The 26,296-nt window shown below is 54.5% G+C and overlaps 1 protein-coding gene and 1 non-coding gene across 7 annotated transcripts in view; one reads left to right on the top strand and one right to left on the bottom strand.

Moving 5' to 3' along the window:
• The first annotated feature begins 1,517 nt into the window (after positions 1-1,517).
• SH2B3 (SH2B adaptor protein 3) overlaps positions 1,518-26,296 on the top strand; it is a 39,558-nt gene continuing 14,779 nt past the window's right edge. For 2 of the 6 annotated variants that reach the window (XM_032602931.1, XM_032602932.1), the window contains exons 1-2: positions 1,521-1,897; positions 11,829-12,611. In XM_032602931.1, the coding sequence (XP_032458822.1) occupies positions 11,856-12,611 (756 nt within the window). In that variant the 5' untranslated portion in view covers positions 1,521-1,897; positions 11,829-11,855. Of the gene's footprint in view, positions 1,898-11,828; positions 12,612-26,296 lie in introns of all 6 variants that reach the window. The other 4 variants (XM_032602935.1, XM_032602934.1, XM_032602930.1 and 1 more) reach the window with 4 other exon arrangements.
• TRNAG-CCC lies at positions 14,993-15,065 on the bottom strand. Its single transcript has one exon. It is a non-coding gene; the product is annotated as a tRNA-Gly (tRNA).

Below are 26,296 nucleotides of genomic sequence, written 5' to 3'. Positions count from 1 at the left end.
GTAGAGGGGAGAGGTGGTCTCATCCCAAATATTAGCTCCTCAGGAGGTCCTCCAAGCCTCCAGTCTAAGATAGCCTGGGAAGCACTCTCCATCCTGTAACTGTTTTGTCATCTTCGTAGTACATTATCCCATTTACCTATTTTTTTATGCTCTGTGTCCCCTCACAGAATGTCAGCTGAGGACAAGGGATGCCCATGAGGGCAGGGATATTTGTCTGTCTTGTTCAGTGCTGTGTCCCCAACACCTAGAACCATGCCTGACACACATATTTGTGGAAAGCACATGTTTGTGGCCAGTTCCTTCAAGGTTATTGAACTCTAAGGATCCTACAGCCGACAGGCCCCCTTCCGCCATCTGGGTGAAATCTGGAAATCCCCACCTTCTGGGGGAACCCCTTCCTGTAGCTCCAACGGCAGGACTCAGGCCTGATTGTTTAACAAACACTCATGTAGCAGTGTTTTCCCTTGGGCAGAGCCCCTTGCTAAGTGCTTTAATGCATTAACTCACTTAATCCTCACAATGACACTGTGAAATGGGTACTCTTATTTCCATTTCATAGATGAGGAAATTGAGGAAAGGGGTGATGTGGCCCCTGCAAGCTGGGGGTGTGAGCGACTTGTTTCCTGTTGTGGGAGGGAGAGAAGAGCAGACATTCCTCTCTCCCCTCCCTCCCATGTATTGGGGGAAGGGCTGGCTGGGTGTATGCTCCCCCTCAGGCTAGTGGGGACCCCCCTGTGAACCTCACCCCACATAAGGCCCGTAGATAAAATGAAAGTAGCCCCGGGGAGAGCAGAGAGGGAGGCCCAGAGGCTATGGGAGCAAGCGATCTGGGAGGGCTTCCTGGAGAAAGATGCACTCCTGGAGTTGGGGGACGGGTGGGCCCATAGAGGCCAGTCTATAGGGGCATGGGCTGCGACAAGAGCAGAGCTGAGGGTGGCGCTATGGGGGTCTGCTCAGTACAGTCGCGGATAGTCGGGGCCGGGCCGGGTTGGGATCTTTCCCCAGGTGATGATGAAAGCTGCGGTCGCTATTGCACTGACCGGCCCGGCGCGCGCAGATAAGGCCCTGCAGGAGGGAGTCGGCAGGGTCGCGCCCCCTCGAGGCCAGGCGCCTCGGCCCGGCCCCGCCCTCAGACCCCGCCTTTCCTTAATCTGGCCCCGCCCCCGCAGTGTGGAGGCACCCGGTGGCCCCTGGCGCTAGGTGGGTGGGGCCAAGGTTGCCCCGCCCCTCCTGCCGTTCATTCCCTTCTTTAGGTTTAGCGCTACGAAATCGGGAGGGTGATCTGTGGGCGTGGCTTTACAAGGCCCCGCCTCTCCCCGGGCTGGCTTTTGAGACCCCAGGACCTGGTCAGTCGCAGAGGAGCAGGGCTGATGGGCGGGGCGATGGCTGGCCCTGCCCCTAGTCCTGTTTTCTCCCCGCCCCCTGCCAAGTCCGGTTCACGGGAGGACTGGGGCGGGGCCTGGTGTGGCCCCGCCCACCACGGCCCCGCCCCCTGCCTGGCCGCCCTCCCCCGCCGGGCTCCGCTCGCACAGCCGGTTCCTCTTTACATAACGGCGCGGGGCGGCATGGGCTCGGGCCACCGCCTCCGCCCGGCCGCCCGCCCGGACTGTCGCGGCCCGCGGTGGAGACGGCGGCCTCAGCAAAGTTTCCCCGGTGGCGGCCCGGAGGCGCATCCTCCCGCAACTGTCAAGCGCTGGCGGCGGAAATGATGAGGCGCTGGCCATTTTCCGAGCCTGGGTTTCCTGCCTGAGCCCAGCTCGAGCGAGCCGCGAGCCAGGAGCCGGCGCGCGGGAGAGAACGCGCCCGGGGCGGGGGCCCTCCCGCCCCCTAGGGATTTCGGGGGGCCGGGGGCGCGCGACGCCATGGGCCGGCCGGGCCCGGACCCCCTCTCTTTCAGGTAAGCCCGCCTTTCCCAGCGCTCCCCTCCTCCGGGGCTAGGAGGGCTTTAATGGGGGAAGAGGAGGCCCCGTGTCCAGTTCTGCCCAGTGTCTGCTCACTCCCACAACAGCCTAAAATATTGTCCTGAAGCTAACTCAGATGGAGGTGTTCAGGGGTGACCGTTCCCCAGCTCCTGAGACGCCCTGCTATACGACACTCCCAGCCACACACGTGTTGGGGATGTAATGGGGCAGTTGAGGCAGTGGGGGAGGCGCTGAGAGAGGGTATGGCTAATACTCCCAGTCCGCCTCTTAACGTAGCCCAGCCAGTCAACTTGTGCCTGGTGAGGAGGGGGGCGGGGGGGGGCGGCCGGCTTGGTACCTTGAAAGTGAAAGTAGTGAAACTGAGCCCATGATAATGGAAGAGTCCTCTTGGAGTGGGGCGCAGGCTCCTCCCCACTCTCCCAGGCCAGGCCGTGTGGCTAAGAGGGGAGCCCTCCCCCCATTCCAGAAGCCCCTCTCCCCATTCCCTGCATCAGGGAGGTGGGGTGGCCCAGGCACCCCCATGCTATAGAATCTGGGGGTTCAAAAGGGTTAGAGCTCTCACAGCTCAGGTCTCTTTGGGCTGGTACCCTCCCACCCTGGACCTGGGGCTCCAGGGGAATCCTCCCACCAAAAAAATTGGGACACAGGTCATTGGCTTAATAGGTCAGCAGGGCTGGGAAGGTATTTCAGAGGCCCTTAATGCCTGATGCAGAGATCCCCTCCCTTCCCTCATTCTGTTCCTGGGGGCTTTTGGGGCAATGGGGACTGCATTTGAGGAACTGTGGCGGGGTGGGGGGGGCTGCCTGCCATTCCACTTTTTTTCCTGAGTTTCCTCATTCTCCTGTTTCTCTTCCCCATTCCCGGGCCACAATGATGTAGATGAGGAGGTCACTGCCTGCAGCTGGGGGCTTCCAGGGAGGGGAATGGCCAGGCTGGACTGAGTGGGAGGAAGTGAAATTGGGCTACAGGCGGGGGGCTTCGGAACAGAGGGCCTGGCAAGGCCAAGTCTGAAGGGCCAAGGTCCAGCTTTGGGGGCAGGAGGGGCAGAGATCTGACCCGCACCCCCTGGCCTGGGAGATGAGCCTCCTCTGACACCCACCAACTGCCAGGCTCAGCTGGGGCAGCCGGCCCATCCCCATTTACAGTCCAGCCCTGAGGCCCCTGTCAGGGCTGTGGGTGTATGGATCTCCGGGGTTGTGGGTGCGAGTTGTACCTGGGTTTCCCATCACTGACCTGGCTGCCAGAGCGGAAACAGCCCTGGAGGCTCTCCGGGGCCTGCGGGGGCCAGAGACCCAGCTCTAAAGTGGGGAGAGCCGGCTGAGGCCGCCTTGTCAGGCTGGGGTCAGCAGATGAGAGGCCAGGGCCTGTTTTGGGAAGTTGGAAGGGTTTTTAATACACGTTTTCTGAGCCTTTTCCCACAACCCCCCTCTGGGAGGGGAAAAATCCTTCTGAGCCAAAGGGTGAACATTCCTAGAACTTGTGTGAGTCCCCGTGGGCCACAGAGGCAGCCAGCTGGGAAGGGGCTGGACTAAAGTATCAGCTTCTGGCGTCTGAGGACCTTCAGGGGCTCAGCAGCGGCAGAGGAGTGTCCTGGAAGCTTACGTTCCATTCCCTCACTGCCTTTTTTCCTGCTGAGGGCATGGGCCAGTGATACTTGTGAACCTCAGTTTCCCCTATGTGAAATGGGGTAATAATAGGTTTGTGGTAGGGTATGTAATAAGCCTGGCATTGAAAGGATTCAATTCCAGGTGGTGGTGGTGGTGGTTTTCATCATTACCACAATTAGTGTTATTGTTACTGGCTGTGGAATGTTTGTTCATCAGCATCCCTTGAGCACCCCCTGCACGTGCAGCTCTGGGGTTTCCTGAGTGTTTGGGAGAAGAATTCTGGAGACCCAGGCAGGATGAGGTGATGGTGCTTCCTGGCTATATGGCCTTGCTTAACCACCCCAGCCTCAGTTTCTTCATCTGTCAAATGGGGGTGATAATAGTACCTACTTCTTTAGGGCCATTGGAACCACGAATGAGTGAATTCACAGTGTTTAGCGTGGCTTGGTCAGGAGGAGGAATAGTAATAAGGATGAGATTGTTATTATCTTTCTTGTTTTGGATGTTAGCTCTGCTCATTTTCCTTCCAGATCCACCCGCCCCCACCCCCCCATCCCCCAATTCTTCTGAACCCTGGGCTTGATCCTTCTCCAGTAAACAGAACTTTCTAATACAAATTAGATCCTGTAGAGCCACTCCAGATATGGCGGTAGCCTGGGCGAGCAGGTACTGGGTAGCCCTGCAGCAGTTCAGCCTGTGCGGACCCTTGGATATCTGGGTCTGGCGGTGCCACCTCCTGGATGAAGTCTCCCCGAGGGCAGAGGGGGCAGGGCTGGAGACACTTGGAGGGACCGCCCAGCTGCTAGTCCCAGCGCTGCCCACGCCGAGTGGGGGAGACAGGGCACATAAAGCATTCAGTGCTGGCCTTGGCACTCAATTAATAATAGATAGTGTTAAAAAAATAATAATAATAATAGATAGTGTTGTTATTATTATTAAAATGAGAGGTCTCTTCTGTTCAGTTCTCACTTCTCCCAGTAGCAGCGTGGGTTTGGAGCCAAATCTGAGCTTTGCCAGCTTCTAGCTGTGAGGCCTTGGGCAAGTTACCTGAACTCTCTGGGGCGCACCTGCCCAGCGGGGGCCAAGAGTCCCAGCTTCTCCCGGGTATATGAGCCTGCATGTGAGTGCATACGTGAAGTGTATGAGTCTGGCACAGAGTAGGGACTCAAACTATGTTGGGTATAATTGCCATGGCCGTGTGACCTTGGGCTTGTCCCTTAACCTCTCTGAGCTATGGGTCTCCTCATCTATGAATGAGTGTACTAATAGGGTTTTGAGAATAGGCATGCAGAGTGCCTGGCATGCAGTCAGTGCTCAATAAGAGCTACGCTGTTAATGCCCAAGAGGGGGGCTGCCACTTAATTGCCAGGTTTCCTGGGAAAATGGGCCCTAGGGGCTCCTGGGTGTTCAGCATCTTTGGGCGGAGCAGGAAGCTGCTTCCATCTGGCAGACAGAGAAGCCTGCCTTGGAGAGTCCAGAGGTGTAATACAAGTTACTTGTTCCCAGCCAGACCCTGTTCCCAGCTACCCGCCCTCCCTGAGGAAACTGAGGCGGGCAGGATGCCCAGGGGAAGTGACTCAGCTGGGGTCACTCGCTGAGTCAGTCCTAATTGGACCCAGGAGCCCTGTGCCTCAGCTCCCTGGCTTCCGGGGCCTGAGGTCCCTCGGGGACTGGGCAGGTCCAAACCACAGTTGGACACCCACTTACTTGGGCCCCAAAGCCTGGACGACCAGCATTCTTCAGTTGGGGCTTCGGGGTCCCATTGGTCACCACTGGGCTGCTCAGCCCAGCATCATTCCTCCCAGCAGGGGCAAGGGGTACTTCCCCAGGAGAGCAAGTCCTCCTGGCATCTCCCGGCCCCTCCCCGCCCCGCCCGGAAACCCGGCAGCTGCGCAGATGGCTGGAAGGTTTTTCCTCCCACGCCACCCTGTCAGGGGTCGGCTAGGGGGGCCGGGCTGCAGGCTTCCTCATGAACCAGGCCTGGAGCCCCTAGGGGCCTGCCCGGATGTGGGCCCCCATCCTGGCTGGCCAAGGGCAGCCTGCCACTGCCCCATGGGTCCCCAGGGAGCCCTGGGAGGGAGGAAGTCTGTGCCCTGCTCACCCGGGAGCTGACTCACAAGGGTGCCTGAGGGGGAGGCCTTGGCCTTGAGGGGCTGGGGAACTGGAAATGCAATTAGGGGAGTGGACACAAAGGAGGGCCTTCGGCATGGGATCTGTCCTTTGAGAGCTGGCACTCTGGTGTCATCTCGCAGGAGGAGAGGCCCCGAGAGGGTGATGAGTGTGGAGAGAGGATTGCAGGAGGGCTTGAGGGCACCCGTCCTGATATCCTGAGGAAGCAACACCGTCTGGGGGCATGGGGTGTGCAGAGCTGACTGAGAGGCTTCCCCTCTCTCCCCTCAACCCAGGGGCAGTTAAAGGAAGAAGTCACATGCTGGGATGGGGGTGGCTTAGAGAGTTCTGCCTGTTCTTCGGTGGCCCTGGCTTTCCCCACCTCCCAAAGGCTGTTGGCTAGGGTGTCAGGCTGAGGGTGGGGGCAGAGGAAGCCAGAGGACATTTCCTGTTCTGGCAGACTGTGCTGGTGTGATAAATGTCCCCAGGCACTAGGTGACCCCGGCGAGAGTGCATCACGGCCCCCTGGCTGCCCGATGGGCTAGAGCAGAACCCACTTCTCAGCCTCCCCAGGGCCCCAGAACCTGTGCTCTGTACTGCCTGTAGGCTTCTACACAGTCTGGCCAGCTCGAGTGGTGTGAAAGGGCAGTGGGCCTCCTGCCAGGCAGTGTGTGTTGGAATCCCCTCAACTCTCTGGGCCTCCTTGGATGGGGTGGGGGTGGGGGGCGGGTCTGGGCTCCTGGAGAAGTTGGTGCTGTGGGTAGGAAAGGCAGAAATGCTTACAGCAGCCTGGAGTGAACTTGGAGGGCTCCCTGGAGGAGGTGTCTCCCTCTGAAGGTATAAGACTTCCTGCCCAAACATCTGTGAGCTGTGGACCTGGGGGAGAATGGAGGCTCTGGACTGGCTCATTTTAACTTCATTTATCACAATTTAAAATATTCTCCCCAAGCCTTGGCAGGTGAAATTCCCACAGGTGGGTAAAGGCCTTCTCTGCACCTGGGCCTGATAATTAAACAGGAAATATTAGCAAATATTAGCTTTCCAAGATTACATTATTACCCAGGGTGATTGGATAGAGGAGAGGCTGATGAGCCTCGATCTCTGGGGTCCTGGGTTAGAGTGAGCCCCACAACTCAGAGCCAGGATTCCCAGCTCTTCAGAGCCTGAACTCTCCCCGGCTTGGTGTAGGATGTATATGCTTGAACAGGGGACACCAGGTACTGGCTAAGGCTTCAAAGCCCTCACCAGGTTGCCCTGAGCAGGGACTCTGTGGACACAATTGTTCTAAACTTGGGGTCCTGAAAGGCAGACCCACCCCCGCCCTGACATGAGCCCCCAGGATGGGCACAGAGGTCGCCGCCTCCGTCTCCACGTGTTTGCCATGGGGACTTGGCGGGGGGTTGCTGGGATGCGGTCTGATTTTCCTGCTCCACGTCACATCATCCTCATCCCTCGCCCTGATGTGGGATTTTGGGAAATCCTGGACTCCGACTCCCTTACCCAGCAGATCTCCCTGGCCCAAAAGCCCAGGATGAGAAGGTGGGAGGGACCCCCTGGATTTGCAGGCCCCTCTCTGTGGAAGGCTGTTCATCCCTGTGGCCGCCCAGGCTCCCAGATGCTCCTGTGGGGGGTTGGAGGGGATAGAAATGCCCCAAAGATCCCTCTACTCCCTATACCCCCTAGCTGAAGCCTGGGGGCTCCTGGGAACCCCCAGGTGATTAGTAGTTGCTTCCTACCAAGAGCTTTTAGGCCCTGTTCCCAGGGTTGGCGTGATCTGATCAATTGCTCTTCCTCTGTGTTTGGCGCATAGTAAACACTCAGTAAATGCTTCCACCTGGGCCGAGGCCCAAGGAGGGGACCACCTTCCTGTGGCCTGGCTGCCTGCCCCGGCCAGGAAACCTCCCAGGCATGGCCCCCTCCCCGGCATAGGCCACAGCTGAGTGCTCTGGCTGGTGACTTCCTGCCTGGAGCTCCTGCCTGGAGCTGCCTGAGCAGTGCTTCACCCCTGAGAAGGCCTTGTGTTCGGGCTCCCGTGACCCTCCCTGCCTGGCCCAGCCCATGAAGCCAGGCTCTGCCTGTGGCTTCTTGCAGCAGGCAGGTCTGACATTCTCTGTAGCAGGCGCTCCTCTCTTCTAACAATAATAGTAATGAAATAGCAACAGCCACCTGTTTCTTGAGCCCTGTGCCAAGCATCCCTCAGACATCAGTTCTTAGAATGCTCCTAGTGAATGCCAAGTACATTAGCCCACTTTACAGATGGGGACACTGAGGCTCAGAGAGGGAAGCCCTCTCTTCTGCATCACACAGCGAGGAAGTGGCAGAATTAGGATGTGAACCCAGATTTGGTTGGTAGCTCCACCGTAGAGAGGTCATCTGTTGTGGTGGGTTTCTTGGAGCCCCTCAGCCTTTTCTGTCAGTCCACAAAGGTCAGGAGCGTGATTCCAAGAGTACGACTGTCAAATAGCAGCCTGCCTCAACCCTAGGAGTTCGTTAATTCATGCAAGTAATATTTCTGGAGCACCAGCTCTGACCAGGCCCTGCGGAGTGTGCAGGAGTGTGATGGCCCTCGGCCTGCTGGGGGCAGACTCCCGGGCTGAGGGAGATGGACAGTAGGCAGTATTGCTCATGTATAGCTGGTGCTTCCAGCAGAGCGAGCGGGTTCTAATTGCAGCTCTGCCCCTCGAGGGCCCCGTGACCCTGGGCAAGCCATTCCTCCCGCACCGTGGCTTTCTCATCCATAGAATGGGCATAATGCTAGGATTGCCCACTCTGGTGGGGAATAAATAAGTGAATAAATGCGAAGTGTTTAGCACAGAGCAGGGCACGTAGAAAGCGTGAAATAGTGTCATTTATTGATGTTTTAAAATTTTCACCCTGTGGCTATTTTCCAACCACCTGGTGGGTTTATGACCTGGACAGAGGAGCTGAGGCCTCCTGACTCCAGCAGGAGCTGAATGAGACCTCTATATCCCCTCCTCTGGATAAACATTCACTGGGCAGTGCGTCTTCCTTGTGTGCATTTGGGCATTGATCAAGTGTTTTGGGGGGCCTTGTGTGTGGGGTTTCCATTAATCGCTAGCTGTGGGACCTCTGTGCTTCAGTTTCTCCACCTGTAAAATGGGAGCAGTTATTGGCCCTACCTCCTAGTACTGTTGTGAAGCTTGGGAGAGTTGATGTTTTGCAAAAGCAGTTAGAAAAACGCCTGAGGTATATCATGTGCTGAGTACACACCACTCTTCTTATGGAGAATTGGAATAGGGGGCCTGGTGAGGAGGGCTGCCAGCCACTGCCTGGGCAGTGAGGGAGCTTGGAGCAGGCACAGCTGTTCTGAGAAGGCTCTTACCAGGGTTTGGTCCTGCAGCTGGGCTTCAGGACTCTGATGTACATGGGTGGACAGGGTCAGGTGTTCCACGCAAACGGATAGGCCTGGGTGCCCAGGAGGTGGGTTGGCCCAGCGAGAGGTGGTCACTGGTGGGTGCTGGCCACCACACATCTGCCAGAGGAGCCAGAGGTTGCAGATCCAGCCGACCTCTTGCATTCCTACATTCATTCGTTCAGCAGGCATTTATTGGGCTCCTGCTGCATGCTAGGAACTGGGGATGGAGCTGGGAGTGGCTCCTGGCACGTGGAGCTCAGTGTCTGGTGGGGAGATACTCACTAATTAAGCAATCATTGCTATTGAATGAGAGCATGTGACCAGTGTGCTGAAAGACAAGTTCAGGACTCAGTCGCCAGTGAGCTCAGGGGAGGCTTCTCTTGAGTGAGATTGGAAGCAGACTGGGAGCAGGCAGGGCAAAGGGACACCTGAGGCAGTTGTCCAGAGGCAGCTGGTGCGAGGGCACGTCACACGGGGTCTCGTGGATGGGACAGGAGCTTGGGTCTGGCATCTGGTTTCCCCAACCTGTGAGGACAGTGCTGGCCTCACCTGTGTCAAGGCGTGGGGTGGCCGAGGGCTTAACCGAGGACAGGTCGCCCACACATGCAGGTAAAACCCTCCTCTTCACCAACAGGTGTGGATTTCTTGGCAGAGCGTGGTGGCCAAGGGCACACGTGGCCCCTCTCCCTTCCCTTCTGCCCACTGTGTACAAAGTGCCTATGGTGTATAGGTGCCAAGGACCCTGTGATACGCAAAAAGTCAAATGTGTGCACAGCACCCTCCCGGCCGGTGCAGTAGCACCCACTCTGTGCCGTCTGGGCTGTCTTGCTGTGATCGGCTGCAGGGTCACCACCACGGCCTGGAGATGTGGAGTGGGGTGTGGCAGAAAGAACCCCAGTTTCTAGGTTCAGATCTTCACCTTGAGTCCCCTTTCAAGGACTCCTTGCAGCCATCTTAGGAGGTAGATACTGTGTTGCTCCCAATTTGACAGACGAAGAAACGGGTTCAGAGAGGTCCAGTCAGAGGCACACAGCCAACACTTGGGTGTGTGGGTGTGTGTATAATGTAGCAGCAGTAGAGCAGGAATTTCTTTCTGGTTCACTGCTGTTATCTCCAGGGCCTAGCACAGTGGCTGACACACAGTAGGCCCTCAGTAATATTTAGGTGGAGGTGTCTGTGTGTGAATGAGCAGCCATGACTGTGTGGTCCCCAGCAGGGGCCTGGGCCCAGCCAGGCTTAGCTGGGAGGACAGACAGTACTGATGGTAACTAGAGAGGTCCAGGGTTCAGCACCGTGGACAGCAGAGGGTAGGGGGCTTCTCCGTTTTGATTGTGTGGGAGCCCCAGTTGGGATGAGCAGGCAAGGGTCTGCCTGTCCTGACGTTTCCCCATCAGAATAGGAAGTACCTTTGCACTCCTTGTGAGTCTTGTTAATTTATCCCTTTTTATTTGTTGTTTTATATTTATTTATTTAAAAAATAAAGTTTATTTTATTTATTTTTGGCTGCGTTGGGTTTTGTTGCTGCGTGTGGGCTTTCTCTAGTTGCGGTGAGCGGGGGCTACTCTTCGTGGTGATGCGCAGGCTTCTCATTGTGGTGGCTTCTCTTGTTGTGGAGCACAGGCTGTAGGCATGTGGGCTTTGGTAGTTGCGGCACACGGGCTCAGTAGTTGTGGCTTGCGGGCTCTAGAGCTCAGGCTCAGTAGTTGTGGCACAGGGGCTTAGTTGCTCCAAGGCATGTGGGATCTTCCCGAACCAGGGCTCGAACCCGTGTCCCCTGCATTGGCAGGCGGATTGTTAACCACTGCACCAGCAGGAAAGCCCCTATATTTCTTTTTATTGACACTAATAATACACTCTTATTGTAACATTCATCATAAGCCTTATTAGGCTTTTCCTAGGTTCTAAGGCCTTTACATTTATTAACTCAGTGAATCCTCATAACACTCCTATGAGGTAGGTGCAATCATGGTCCGCATTTTACAGATGGGGAAAGCAAGGCAGAAAGAAATCACACACCCAAGGTGACACAACTAGTAAGCGGTTCATGCTGGGATTTGAGTCCAGGCTCCAGGCGCCATGTTCTTAGCCATATTTTCTAGAGACAAGTAGTAACCGTTTTCCTTGGTTACTTCCCACCTTGCACCCCAGATTCTGGCTCCTCCCCACAGGTCACCACTGTTTCTGGATGGCGTTGCTCCAGCCACATGTTTCCTGCCCACCACTTAAATACATTTATGTACACATACGAATTGGTAGTTTTGCTTTGTGTGTTCACGTAAGTGGGATCGCACGGTTGTATTGCTCTGTGGTTTGCTTTTTTCCCTTAATGCTGTGCCCTGGTGATTCCCCAAGGTAGCATAGATCTTCGTCCTCCTTCTCCACTGCTGAAGCATATTCCAGCCTGCAGATGTACCACAGTTTATTTCACCAGTCTCTGACTGATAGGGCTTTAGGTTGTATTTATTTTTTCCTGTTATAAATGTGGGGGCAGGAAACGTCTAGCAGGGGATTGTCTTGTACATGCCTTTCTGCACATGGAGGAAACTATTTCTCTTGAATACTTAGAAGTGGAATTACTAGGTCTGAAAATGATCCTACCAAATTGCCCTCCAAAAAGACTGTACCCCTAACAGTACTGGCAACACTGAAGGGAGTGCCCGTTTTGCTGCATCTTCACCAGCACTGGGTATTAACAGTAATTTTCGCTGTTTGACGTTGTGCCTGGTGACTAGCGTGTCTGGCGTTGGCTTTAAGTGGGTGTCGCTCACCCGTCCGCTTCCTCCTCTCTCACTCACTCCCCACCGTGTCTTTTAGCCCGGCAGCTCTACCTTGGTCTCCACCATGAACGGGCCCACCTTGCAGTCCTCCTCGGCCTCCTCCGCATCCTCGGCGGCGACGGCCCCATCCCCGCGAGGCTGGAGCGAGTTCTGCGAGCTGCACGCGGTGGCCGCAGCCCGGGAGCTGGCCCGGCAGTACTGGCTTTTCGCCCGCGAGCACCCGCACCACGCGCCGCTGCGCGCCGAGCTCGTGTCGCTGCAGTTCACCGACCTCTTCCAGCGCTACTTCTGCCGCGAGGTGCGCGAGGGCCGGGCGCCCGAGCTGTCGGGCACCCGAGCCGCCGCCCCTAAGCGTGACTACCGTGAGACTGGCCGCGGGCCCCCGGCCAAGGCCGAGGCGTCCCCAGCCGAGCCGGGCCCCGCCGCCCCCGCCCCCACCCCCACCCCCGGCCTTCCCAAGGCCCGCAGCTCGGAGGAGCTGGCCCCGCCGCGGCCGGCCTGCTCCCTCCAGCACCTGCGCCACAGTCTCCGTCACATCTTCCGCCACCGCTCGGCCGGGGGGCTGCCCGCGGCCCCCAGCGCGGCAGCGGGGGAGGCAGGCGAGGCCCCGGCCAGGCCCGGCCTGGCTAGGAAGCTCCTGCCCTGGAGCCTGGCCCGGGAGCCGCCACCTGAGGCCCTCAAGGAGGCGCCGCTGCGGTACAGCCTGGCCGACGAGGCCTCCATGGACAGCGGGGCACGCTGGCAAAGGGGGCGGCTGGCGCTGCGGCGCGCGGGCCCCGACGGCGCGGACCGCCTGCTGGAGCTCTTCGACCCGCCCAAGGTAAGACCCCGGGCACGTGGTTATGGGGGTACGGGTGGTGACACTTTTCCAGCAGGCGGCCACAAAGTGCCTGGCGGAAAGCGCGCCTTCTTAAAAGTGAACTTTTTCCTCTGAGAATCATTTTCCATTTACAGATAGTACAGAGTTCCCTTATACACTGCACCCAGCTTTGCCTCATGTTAACATGCTACAGTACCATGTACATGCGTCTTATAATTAAGGGACAAACATTGGTACATTACTGTTAACTGAACTCCGAGGTTCCTTTGGATTCCACTAGTTTTCCCCTAATGTCCCTCTTCTGCTTCAGGACACCATGTTAGATTTAGCTGTCATGTTTCCCTAGGCACCTCTTGGCTGTGACAGTTTCTCAGGCTTTTCTTGTTTCTGATGGCTTTGACAGTTTTGAGGAGCGCTGGTCAGGGATTTTGTAGAATGTCCAGGGACACCATACATGGGCATCATGTGGGCTAGTGGCAGCCTGGTCCAAGGTCCTTGAAACCCCTGACCCAGATTGACCCTGACAAACAGGAAGATTTCTCCTAGGGATTTCAAAACGTCGTGGAATTCCTTGGAGCCTCCCATGCTTTGTGGATGTCTTATTTTCTTTCAAGTTTAAATCTTTTTGTCTTTTTCCTTTGCGACCCACTTAATTCCGGCCGTGCAGTTGAAGCTGAATGTCACTGTGGTCTACACACCTGCCGGACTCCATCTTTGACCAGATGTGTCAAGTTGATGGGACCATGTGGTCTTCCTTTCTCTTCTCTTTGTGGTTCTGTTATGTCCTAGGGCCTTGGTCTAGAGAGTGAGCAAAGCAGATCCCAGCCCTGAGGGGTCACGGTCTGGGTGGAGGAGACCAAATGATTATTCATTCATTCAAAACATACTTGTTGAGCACCTACACTGTACCAGGCACACACTAGGTGCTGGGGGAGCTGGTGTCTTGGTGGGGCTATTGAAGGACTAAACCTACAGATGAACATGGAATCAAGTGTATTTTGTGCTCTGAAGGAAAGCAATGAGGCCTCTGGGAGGATAACTGAGGGGCCCTAATTTGGGGGTTGGGATGGGGTGTTGTCAAGGAACCCCCTTATGTGAAGTACCTTTCCTGTTAGACTTCATTGTGGGGGTCCCATGCACATGCTGAGGCGTGTGAAGTGTGTCTGAAGCTCCACGAGTGTCCCTGTGTTAGTACACGCGGTGGCCCAGTGCCCCAGGGGCTCCCTCATGCCTCTTCCACGTCAACACTCCCCCCCTCCCACACATCGACTCCCACCCCCACGGATTGCATTTCTCTGTTTCGAACTTCATATAAATGGAATCGTATAGTATATTGGTTTTTGTGTCTGGTTCCTTTCACCCAGCATGTTCTAGAGATTTGTCCATGCTTTTGGGGGCATCAGAGTTTGTTTCTTTTTATCGCTGAGTAAATCCAGCCTGTTGTGTGAATGTACCACAGTTTATTTATCCATTCACCGGTTGATGGATATTTGGGTTGTTTCCACTTTGGTACTTTTGCAGATCATGCTGTAATGAAATTTGCTCTTAGGTCTTTGTATTGACATACGCTTCCATTTCCCTCCGGTAGATTCCTAGAAGTGCTAGGTCATATGGGAAGTGCAAGTTTAATTTTATATGAAACTTCTAAACATTTTCCAAAGTGGCAGCACAATTTTGCATCCCCATCAGCAGTGAATGAGTCTTTTTTCTTTCCAGCCCTTCTAGTGGATGTATACTGGTATCTCAAATCTTGGCTTTAATTTGCATTTCCCTTATGACTCATGAGGTTAAGTACCTTTTCATGTGTTTATTGGCCATTGGGATTGACTCTTTTTTCAAGTGTTTGCCATTTTTATTGAGTTGTCTGTCCTTTCCTTATTGATTTATAAAAGTTTTTATACCTGAATGTACTTCAGCACACTTGAATGCACTTTCTTTGTATCATACATATGACCTCCTGCTCTGTGATTGTCTTTTTTACTCCTTTAATGGAATCTTTTCATGAACCTAAGTTCTTTTTTTTTTTTTGTGGTACGCGGGCCTCTCACTGTTGTGGCCTCTCCCGTTGCGGAGCAGAGGCTTCAGACACGCAGGCTCAGCGGCCATGGCTCACGGGCCCAGACGCTCCGTGGCATGTGGGATCCTCCCGGACCGGGGCACAAACCCGTGTCCCCTGCATCCGCAGGCGGACTTTCAACCACTGCGCCACCAGGGAAGCCCCCTAAGTTCTTTTTAAAAAATATTTATTTTATTTACTAGTTTATTTATATATTTGGTTGCACCCGGTCTTAGTTGTGGCTCACGGGCTCCTTAGTTGCGGCTCGTGGGCTTCTTAGTTGCGGCATGCGAACTCTCAGTTGTGGCATGCATGCGGGATCTAGTTCCCTGACCAGGGATTGAACCTGGGCCCCCTGCATTGGGAGTGCAGAGTCTTAACCACTGCACCACCAGGGAAGTCCCATGAACCTAAGTTCTTAACTTTAATGAAGTCCAGTTTATCGGTTGCTTTCCTGTATGGTTAGTGCTTTTTGTGTCCCATTTAAAGAATCTTTGCCTACCCAGGGTCATGAAGATCTTTCTTGTCTTTTCTTTTTTTTGTTGTTGCCTGCGTTGGGTCTTTGTTGCTGCACGCAGGCTTTCTCTAGTTGCAGCAAGTGGAGGCTACTTTTTGTTGCGGGGCGCGGGCTTCTCATTGCGGTGGCTTCTCTTGTTGTGGAGCACGGGCTCTAGGTGTGCGGGCTTCATTAGTTGTGGCATGTGGGCTCAGTAGTTGTGGCGCACGGGCTTAGTTGCTCCATGGCGTGTGAGATCTTCCCAGACCAGGGCTTGAACCCATGTGCCCTACATCAGCAGGCAGATTCTTTTCTTCTTTTCTATTTTTGGCTGCATCGGGTCTTAGTAGCAGCATGCGGGATCTTCGTTGAGGCGTGTGGGATCTTTTGTTATGGCGCACGGGCTTCTCTCTAGTTGTGGCCTGAGGGCTCCAGGGCACGTGGGCTCAGTAGTTGTGGCACTTGGGCTTAGTTAGTTGCCCCGTGGCATGTGGGATCTTAGCTCCCCAACCAGGGATCAAACCCGCATCCCCTGCATTGGAAGGCAGATTCTTCACCACTGGACCACCAGGGAAGTCCCGGCAGGCAGATTCTGAACCACTGTACCACCAGACACGTCCCTTGTCTTTTCTTCTAGAAGCTTTATTGTTTGGGCTGAGTCATATTGATGGGCCTTCACAAGATCCATCCTGAATTAGTTTTTGTGTATGGCGTGAGGTAGGGGTCACACTTCTTCCACTTCTGGCACTACATGCTGATGTGACTCTCTTTTTCCTATTGGATTGCATGCAATGCTACTTTCATCCTAAATCTAGTGTCTATCTGTGTGCTCCTGGACCCTCCTTCTGTTCCGCTGGCCTATGTGTCTATTCTTATGTTGACACCACACTCTCTTAATCACTAAAGTTTAACAGTGAGTCTTGTGGAGGTAACTATTTTTTTTTTGGCTGCACCACACAACTTATGCGATCTTAGTTCCCCAACCAGGGATTGAACCTGTGCCCTCAGCAGTGAAAGCACAGAGTCCTAACCACTGGACCACCAGGGAATTCCCACTGAGGTGGTGACTTCTGAACTGAGACCTTAATACTGAGATAAGAACCTCTGGGCAGCAGGAACAGCATAGGCAAAGGTGCTGAGATGGGAAGGCATTTTGTATGTTTTTTTAAAAAATGTATTTATTTTTATTTATTTATGTATTTATTTGTTTGCGCCGGGTCTTAGTTGTGGCAGGCAGGCTCCTTAGTTGCAGCTCACTGGTTCCTTAGTTGTGGCACGTGAACTCTTAGTTGCAGCACGCATGTGGGATTTAGTTCCCTGACCAGGGATTGAACTTGGGCCCCCTGCATTGGGAGCGTGGAGTTTTAACCACTGCACCACCAGGGAAGTCCCCAGCATTTTGCATATTTTTAAGAAAGAAAAACAGAAGTGTGTTGGGAGCACAGATGGGGAAGATGGGGCGTGCGGGAGGATGTGCGGGTAGAGGGTCCCGTGAGGAGTCAGTATTTTATTCCAAGTGTAACACGAAGCCTTTGGAAAAACGCAAGTGCAGATAAAAACTTTACTCATTTTTAAAACGTCTCAAGGCTCCGATACCATGAAAGGCAAATAACGTCCCAGACACATGATCTTATCTGCATGATAAGGTGGGGTTCCCTATAAAACTTTAAAAACAACTCCTGCTGCTTAAAATAAACCATCTTGGAAAACCTAGTGTCAGGAGTCGGATGGACCCAGGTTCAAACAATGAATTAGCTTCTTTCTCAGCTCTGGGGCCTTAGGCAAGTGACATCACCTCTCTGGGCCTCAGTTTCCTCCTCTGTACAGTGGAGCTACTCAGAGTTCGCACCTTGTGTGGCTGTTGTGATAACTGGGAGGGCACATCTGCTGAGTGCCTGGCGCAGGGGAGGCTCACTGTTACTGGCCCGCCTTGTTATTTTGGTTGCCACGGTAGTGAAATGATTTGGGGGCTAAGGATGCAGATTTACTTCTAGTGCTGGTTTGGGCCCTCATTGCCCAGCTGGGATGCATGATCAAGGCTCCTGTTCTTTGGGAACCCTGAGGGTGGGGCCCTGGTCAGAGTCCTCAGGGCTCAGAAGTGGTGTCTGGCCTTGGAGAAACGGGACCCGGAGTGGTAGCTGGGTCCCTGAGGCTCGCCCCTCCCTCCAGGCCGCCTGGGCCTCTGCCATAGGCTTGGTGGTCGCTGTGTGACCTGGGGTGTCCCCCACCAAGTAAGCAGCCCTGGTGGGGCCTCTCCTGTCCCCTCCACAGAGTGCCTGGCCTGACAGAGCAGGCCCCAGCTCCGTCAGCTTCCGACAGCTTCCCTTTGTGCTTGGAACAGTCTGGGGCTCTTCCTGAATGTTTCCTGCAGTGACTTGGAGCCTCCAGTCTCTGGGCCAAGGATACCTAGACTAGAAGTCCTGAGTGTGCCTGCCTGGAGGGTAGCCTTGACCTCCAACCTCTGACCCTGGAGTTGTCTTTGGGAGCAGCTTTAAACATAGGCAAAGGAAGGTTTGACAGCCAGGGCTTGAGCTCTGGGTTCATACCCGAGCTCTGTCACTTGAAAGGGTACTCAGCACCTGTTTGGAGAAGCCCTTGCTGCCCAGAGTGGGGAGAGGCTTGGAGGACGAGAACTGAGAGTGGGCAGCTGCCCAGGGATATCACTCGGGCCTCAGCCAAGCTAACGCCACCCAGAAGTCTGAGGCCAGGTGGCCAGCTGCTCATGGGTCAGCCTCACCTGGACTTGGGTCACAGCTCCGCCTCTGACCAGAACCTCTGACCTTGGGCCGGTCACTTTCCCACTTGGAGCCTCAGTCTAGTCATCTGTAAAGTAGGGGTGATAGCAGCAGCCAAGGGTCAAGGGTCACCGTGAGGGCTGTGGTGGGAGGGAGCTTGCCACGACAGGTGGAGTGTAAGCGGAGGCCACAGGCTGCTGCAGTGGGTGGCTGGAGGGCGGTTGGAGGAGACCTGTGTGACTAGTTCCCAAAGTCTGAAGTCTGGTTTCAGTGGCATCACTGCAGGTGGACGGGAGGTGGGGCAACCCTTCCTTGTACTACGCGCTGGCCCTCGGGGGAAGCTAGGGATTGCCTCGGCTGGGGGGTGGTCATCAAAGGCCCCTTGGCAAGAGGTGACATCTGGGATGAGCGCAGGTGCCGATCCTGGAAGATCTGGGTGAAGGAGTCCCAGGCTGAGGAAATGGCAAGTGCAAAGGCCCTGGAGTGAACACGAACCGGGAGACTTTGAGGAACACCCGGGTGGCCAGGGGCTGGAGTAGAAGGAGGAAGGAGGGATGAGGTTGGAAAGGTGATGGGGCTGGATTATTTGGGGCCTTATGGAGCATGGTGAGGATTTTAGGTTTTACACGAAGAGCAGTGGGAGCACTTGGAGGATTTAGGGCCAGAGGGGCTGGGACACCTATCCAGCAGCAGGAATGGGCTAGAGGAGCCCTCTGGGGCTGCTCTGGTCTTCTGGCTTGGGAGAGTGTGGCTTGAGTCTTCTCCTAGAAGACCCTCTGGTCCCCATGTCTGCTTGTCCTGTGGCACCTCCCTCTCCTTGGGCATCTCTGAGCCCAGGCTGGGATGGGGGAACAGTACGTTTACTACCTTAAGTAGGCACCTGCTGTGCGCCAGGCATTGCCCTAAACACTTGACTTCAAGTCCTTCCCATGAGGTCAAGCTTGTTGGCCCATTTGACAGATGAGAAAACCAAGGCTGGGAGAGGCAAAGAAACTCGCTCAGCATCATGGTGCTAAGGAGATCGGAGCCCCTGATCCGACAGGCCCCTGCTCCCGAGCCCCCAGCCACACTGTGAACGACCTCCCTCCAGCCGCGGGGTGCAGAGTAGGAGCTTCCAGCCGGCCAGGCCTGAGACGTACCATCCCACTCAACAGTTAAAAACAAGAAAGTTGGGGCTTCCCTGGTGGCGCAGTGGTTGAGAGTCCGCCTGCCGATGCAGGGGACACGGGTTCGTGCCCCGGTCCGGGAAGATCCCACATGCCGCAGAGCGTCTGGGCCCATGAGCCATGGCCGCTGAGCCTGCGCGTCCGGAGCCTGCGCGTCCGGAGCCTGTGCTCCGCAACGGGAGAGGGCACAACAGTGAGAGACCCGCGTGCCGCAAAAAAAAAACAAAAAAACCCCAGAAAAGCAAGAAAGTTGGATTGGTTGCCAATAGTTAAAAACCATAAAATGGAAAGATTTCATATAAGAACCCAGTTTCTGGTTTCGCTTATAAATTGGTGGACTTGGCAGTGCTGGGCCAGGATCACTTGACGTGCATCCCAGCCTGGCCCCTGTGGAGGGAGAGCCTGACTGGGAGGTCAGGGGGTTGTCCCAGGGTCAGGGAGAGATCACAGGACCAGCCACCAGGCCCGGGGTGGCTGGCCTTAGGGCAGAGCTTTGCCGGGAGCTGGGGGTCCATTTTCAAATGGAGCACATCTGGGCTGGCCATGGCCTTGGGGCCAGCCCTTTGCTCTTTTGGGCCTCAGTTTCCCCACATGTCCAAGCCTGGTTTGGCTGAGATGGTCTCAAAGCCTTGCCAGCCCTACTGGGTCCGGGGGCTGAGCCTCAGCTTCTCTCATCTTTAAAGTGGGGGTAATGATGAAATTCTAGTAGCTGTTGTTGAAAAAATGCCCTTTTAGCCAGCATCTGTTTGGCACTTGTTACATACTAGGCACTTTACTGCCTTGGCTTCATTTAATCCCCACAGCAGTCCTGTGAGGGTGCTGTTGTGATTACCCCCATATCACAGATGGGGAAATTGAGTCTAAGAGAAGGTAGGTGACTTGCCCAAGGTCACATAGCTCTGAGCAGCTGAGATGGGGTTGGGACCCAGGTATTCAGGCTGCACCTGGTGCCTAGCAGGTCTCCAGAAGGATTTATTATCATGGGTGGTGGTGCTGGTGGTGTTTAGCCAGTGGCCCTACTTGGGAGTGGGGTGGGGGGGTGCGTCTGTTTTGAGTTCTCAGACCAGGAAAGGCTCCTTGTGGCCATCTTGTCTAGTGCCACCAAAGATGGGGACACTGAGGCCCAGAGGGGGTTGCCCAGTGCCCCTCTCACCCAGCATGTAAGACTTGGTGGAGCCAGTGTGCTCTGCCCTTGGTCTCTGCTGCTCAGCCCAGAGAAGAGGTAGAGGAAGGAGTGGGGGGACTCACAGGGGATTCAGCCCACATCCCTGAGCTCCCCTCCTGCATCACAGGCCTCTAGTACCCCCAGGAAGAAGTGGTCTGGTTGGCAGTGGCTGGACCTGCTGGTCCTAGGGAGAGCCTGACCTAGGCTGACCTAGGCCGGGGGCCAGTTGGGCAATATGGTTCAGAGCTGTTCCCCCTCTGCTCCTTCTGAGCTGTCCTTGGGCAAGTGACTGGGCCTCAGTTTCCTCATCTGTAAAATGGGGGGTGGTCCCAGTGCCAGCACGTGTAAGGGAAGCTGTGGATACAGTATATGCTGACTGGGTAGGTGAGGGGCCTGGGTATGAGTGTGGCCGGGCAGCCTGCGGGCAGTAGGTGCTCCCAGCAGCCCGGCTGATGAAGGGGCTGAGTGTCCTGAGCACTGACCGTGGGCGAGGGCGGTGCCGAATTAGCCCCCTCAATGCTCCCCTGACTCTGCAAAGTAGGCATGGCCACTGTGCCTGCCTCACAGATGAGGACACTGAGGCTCTGAGACACAGAAGGAGACACTGCTGGACCCTGGGGGCCCGAGCCTGGAGCCCATGCCCCAAGTGTGGGAAAGAGGAAGCAGAAAGAAAGGGACGTCCGCCGGGGGGCCTGGCGGTTTCCTCTCAGAGGCAGGAGTGCGAGGAGGAAGAGGAGTGCTGGGCAGGAAGCGGCCGGGCGGGCGGGTGGGGCAGCCTCCTGGGGCCCGGACAGAGCTGGGCCTGAGTCCTGCCTCTGCCCCTTCTGAGCTGTGTGACCTTGGGAAAGGCACTTCACCCTCTCTGTGCCTCATTTTCCTCAAGTAAAAAGAGCTGAGTGACGGCACCCACATCAGGGCAATGGTGAACTAGCTGCTGTCCGCATGGTGCCGGGAGCCGTGCCCGGCGCAGGTGGTCTCAGCAAATCTTAGCTGCTGTGGGTTTTTTTTGGGTTTTTTTGGCTGAGCGGCACGTGGGATCTTAGTTCCCCGACCAGGGAGCGAACCCGTGCCCCCTGCAGTGGAAGCACAGAGTCCTAACCATTGGACCTCCAGGGAAGTCCCATGTAGTTGTTATTTTTATTAGTCATTTTCAGCATGATGGGCACTACATTTGACACATCCCATGCAATTACCACAAACCCTGGGAGGCGGGAACAGTGATGAAGGCATCTTATAGATGAGGAAACAGGCACAGAAAGGTAGAGAGACCTGCCCAAGGCCACACAGCTGGGAGATGGAAGAGCATGAATGGAGGCCGGTGTGGGCCTGCCAAGGCCAGGGGGTGTGTTTATCCCCTGAGCAGCCCGAGAAACCTCCCACCTTCTGCCTACAGCCCGGTAGATCTTCGTGGGCTGGCGAGAGCCCTGATGTCCCAGGGGGAGACAGGTGCGTCGGAGGCCAGTGGCTTCCCGATCCCATCCTCTCCCAGGGGGACCAGGGGGCTGAAGGCTCCCAGGGTGAGAGTGGGGTTTCAGTCCTCACTCTGCCCGGGGCTGCTTAGTGACCCAGGTTGGTCCCTGCCCCTCTCTGAGCTGGGAAATGGGCAACCAGGGGGCTTGATCCGGGCTTTCCGGGGCTAGTGGGGGGAGGGAGGAAGGGGTGGTGGTGGGCAGGGCTCCCGTGGCTCCTGTGGGGCCCCCAGCCGCGCACACACAGCCGCCCCATCTGCCCCTTATTGGGCTTTCGTGTAAGGTCGTGTTTTGAAAAGTACTTTGCTGCTTAGAAGAAACCCCCAACCACGCTGAAGCCACGGGCAGATGGTATCGGCGTGCTTCCTTTCAGCTCAAATTCTGTGAATCCAGAGACTGGAAGGTGCCCCCGAATCCAACAGGGGGAGGGTGGCAAACGACAGTCATTTATCATCACACCCCGCCCCCCACCCCCGGAGCCTCTGGGGGCTGCTTCCACCCCCACGCCCTTGCTCCTCGGGGCCTGTTAGCTGTCGCCAGCTTCTTGGAAGTTGCTTTTCTGTTTTCCTTTGTTTGGGGGACTGGGTGTTGGGACACACAGCTGCAGTCTGGGCCGTGGGCTTGGCGGCCGGGGAGAAGGGCAGATGGACAGGTTTGGGTTCAGATCTTGGCTCTTGTGTCCTTATTACATGACTTTGGGCTGAGAACTCAGCCTGTCTCAGCCTCAGTTTCCCATTCTGGAAAGTGGAATGTCAGTACTGGCCTTGCTGGGTGATTGAGTCGAAAATAGGCTCTGGGAGGGCCTGACACAATGTGTTTCTGCCCTGAGAGGCAGAAGAAGGGGCTTGCTGCGTGGGAAGTCACCAGACCCCAGGGGTGGGTCCCCAGATGCCCTCCCTGGGATGGGCAACAACCTAGCCAGCTCTCCTGGTAGCCTGGACTGGGCACCAGCCGCCAGCGGGCCGCCAGGCGGGCCCGCTGGAAATCCCCCACCCACTCCTTTGCGAATATGGAAAAGGAAAGCAAAAGGCACAAGCAGAGGTCTCTGCGTTCAGAGCGCTGGCCCCCCCGGGGGTGGAGGCGGAGGGTAGCTTCCTTCCCCAAGGCTGGAGGGGCCGCCTCAGCTTCCTTTTTGGGGCCCCACACCCTTTTTTCCTCTCTCCCCTCTGGGCTGGGGAAGAGGCCACTGTTTTCCTCAGGCCGTGGACCCCGCTGACTGCTCAGCCTCTGGCACCGGTGGGTGATGGCGTACGGGGGAGGGGGCCCATCACGGCGGCACCTGGCCTCTGGGTTCTCCCTCACCGTGGCTGACCCTCCCCTCCTGGGCCTGACCTGAATCCTGACTGCGGCCCAGTCTGAAGTCCATGGCGCAGCAGAGAGAGAAACCTCTCTCCAGGGAACCGTCTGGAATGGGAGGCCCCGCTGTGTCTCTTTTCAAATCTTCGTGTAATCTAGGAAACTGTCTACCTTACCGAGGGCCTCCACGTTTGAGTTCCTCGTGTTTCTGGTTTTGATTTTTCAATTAATAAAGCTCATGGCAGAAATTATGGAACAGTAACTGAAAAACCACCCACAATCCTACTACCCAGAGAGAACGAGCACTTCCACTTCACTTAGACGTCTTTGTAATCTTCTGTCTTGTATTTCTTTCTCTAACTTTTCCCCCAAATTGCAATTCCGTCCACATTTACTAATTCTTCATTCAGCAGTTAGCTAGGGAGCCCCCTCTGTGTGCCAGGTATGTTGGAAACATAGGCAGAAACTTTTGGACAAAACCCCCAGCCCTTGTGGGACTGACACTCATCCTACCGTTTTGTTACCTGCTTTTTTGTCACTTAACATGTCTTGAACATTTTTCTGTTCTCTTAAATATTTTTCAAGAATGTCTTAAAAATAAATACTGGCTGCACGATATTTCATTTACACAGATAGGCCATGATATATTTATCTATGCTTATCTAGACTCCTATTTCAATCACTTCTAATTTTTTTGCTCAACTGGACAACCTTGTGACAAACATGTTGTACATAAATCTTGCTGCCCATCTCTGATTATTTCCTTAGAAGCATATTCCTAGAAGGGAAGTGCTGGGTGAAAGGCTTTGTGAGCACTTCTCATGTTTTCTCTTTCTCTCAAAGCTTTATTGAGATATACTTTACAAATTATAAAATTAACTCGTTTAAAGGGTACAGTGATTTTTGGTATATTTACAGGGCTGTACAACTATCTCCACGATTTAATTTTAGACCACTTTCATCGTCTCAAAGAGACCTTGTGCTCATCAGCAGTCACTCCGCATTCCTCCTCTCCCCCACCCCCAGGCAACCACTAATCTATCAATACTTTCTGTCTCTATAGATTTGCCTAGTTTGTTCTTTTCATATAAATGGAATCAGATAATATGTGGTCTTTTGCGACTGTCTTCTTTCAGCATCACATGTTCAAGGTTCGTCCGTGTTGTAGCTTGTGTCAGTATTTTGTTCCTTTTTATTGGAAATAATATTCCATTGTATGAATAGATCACATTTTGTTTATCCATTCCTCAGTGATGGACATTAGGTTGTTTCCACTTTTGGGCGATTGTGAATAGTGCTGCCACGAACATTCGTGAATAAGTTTTTGTGTGGACATACGTTTTCATTTTTCCCTGGGTATATACCTTAGGAGTGGAATTGCTGGATCATATGGTAACTCTACGTTTAACATTTTGAGGAGCTGCCAAACTGTTTTCCGGAGTACCGCACCATTTTACATTCCCATCAGTAATGTATGAGGGTTCCAATTTCTCCACATGCTCACCAACACTTGTTTTTCTTATTTTATTATTTATTTGGCTATGTCGGATCTTAGTTGCAGCATGTGGGATCTTTCGTCACGGCATGCGGGCTTCTCTTTAGTTGTGGCGTGTGGGCTCTAGAGCATGCAGGCTTAGTTGCCCCGCGGCATGTAGGATCTTAGTTCCTTGACCAGGGATCAAACCCGCACCCCCTGCATTGGAAGGTGGATTCTTAACCACTGGACCACCAGGGAAGTCCCACCAACACTTGTTACTATCTATCTTTTTGATTGTAGCCACCCTAGCAGGTGTGAATGGCTTTGATTTACGTTTCCCTGATGGCTAATGATGTTGAGCATCTGTTCATGTGCTCACTAGCTATTTCTAATGCTTCTGATATATCCTTTCCAAATAGTCTTCTAGGAAGGTTACACCCATCTATCTTCAAATAGTGGTGCAAACACTGGCCATTATTTCAAAAACCTTTGCCAACTTCTAGGTGAAGTGGTTATCTTGTCCTTTCTGCTTATGAATGGAACGAACCTTTTTTCTTTTTTAAAAACAGTGAGATATAATTCACATAACATAAAATTCACCATGTTAAAGTGCAACTCGTTGTTTTTAGTATACTACTGTGCGTGCAACCATCACCTCTATCCAATTGCAGAACATTTCCATCACCTCAGAAAGAAACCCAGTATCTGTTAGCATCGGTCCCCATTCCCATCCCCGTCCTCTCAGCCTCTGGCAACCACTAATCCTACTTTCTGTCTCTGTGGATTTTGACTCTTTCTCCAATGTTTCTTGGTCATAGACATTTTCTGTGACTTACAGGCCATTAACTCTCTGTGCTCCTCTCCTGCACTGCCTGCCTCTTTCCTGTTGACTTGCAGGAGCTCTTTACACTGACATTAGCACTCTGTCACACGTTGCAAATATTTCCCTAGTTTGCCATTTGGCTTTTCGACTGGTCCTGAGTTTTTTGGCCTATGGAGGTTTCTAAGTCTGGGCAGTGAAATACAGTGATCTTTTCCTTTATGATTTTGTTCTTTGCTTTTTCTGCTTAGAAAGGCCTCCCCGACCCTGGGATCAGATAATTATTTAGGTTCTTCTATTCCAGTTTTGTCTTGGTTTTATTTTTCACATTTAATTATTTAATCCAGCCAGCTTTTATTCTTTGTGGCTGGTACAGTTTCCTGTTGTTTTTTTGGTGTCCGTGAGATGCTGTGTGTCAAGGCATATCACTAAACGTGGGCTAAGGATAATGACAACAACTCACGGCAGATTGAGCTTGGAAGGGTGGAGATTCCTGGGCTCTCGCCCTGGTTTCCCTGTCAGCTCAGCCCAAGGCTCTGCTCAGCCGACTCTGAGCCTCCCTGGCATCCCTGAAGCCCCTTGAGCCCCAGAGGCCCTCGCTTTCACCTCTTCTTCTGAATCATCATTCTTCGAAGGCAGGCAGTGGCCACCATCGGGGCTTTTGGGGATCTTGGTGGTGACGAGACCCCCCTCCCTCCGGTGCACTCCCCTACCGGAGGCCGGTGACAGAGGTTATCTGTTGTTTCTTAACCACATCTTTTTCCACTCTCACCAGGCGTGGAACAGACACAGGGCCCAGGGTGCAGCTGAGGTCTGTGCTGCAGGGGCGAGGGGCTTCCCCAATGGGCTGGCTCCACAGAGAGGCCAGCAGGTGGGCCCGCCGCAAAAGGCCCTGGGGGGCCGGCCAGCTCCAGGACCCCTGGCCCTGTGAGACTCAGGTGCTCCTCTGCTTTCCCCTCGAGAGCACTGAGTACACCCACCCGTGCAGCAGGAAAGCCCGGGGAG

This window comes from Phocoena sinus, chromosome 14 (assembly GCF_008692025.1).
Source record: "Phocoena sinus isolate mPhoSin1 chromosome 14, mPhoSin1.pri, whole genome shotgun sequence".
Classification (NCBI taxonomy): domain Eukaryota; kingdom Metazoa; phylum Chordata; class Mammalia; order Artiodactyla; family Phocoenidae; genus Phocoena; species Phocoena sinus.
This window is presented reverse-complemented; position numbering and strand designations above follow the sequence as displayed.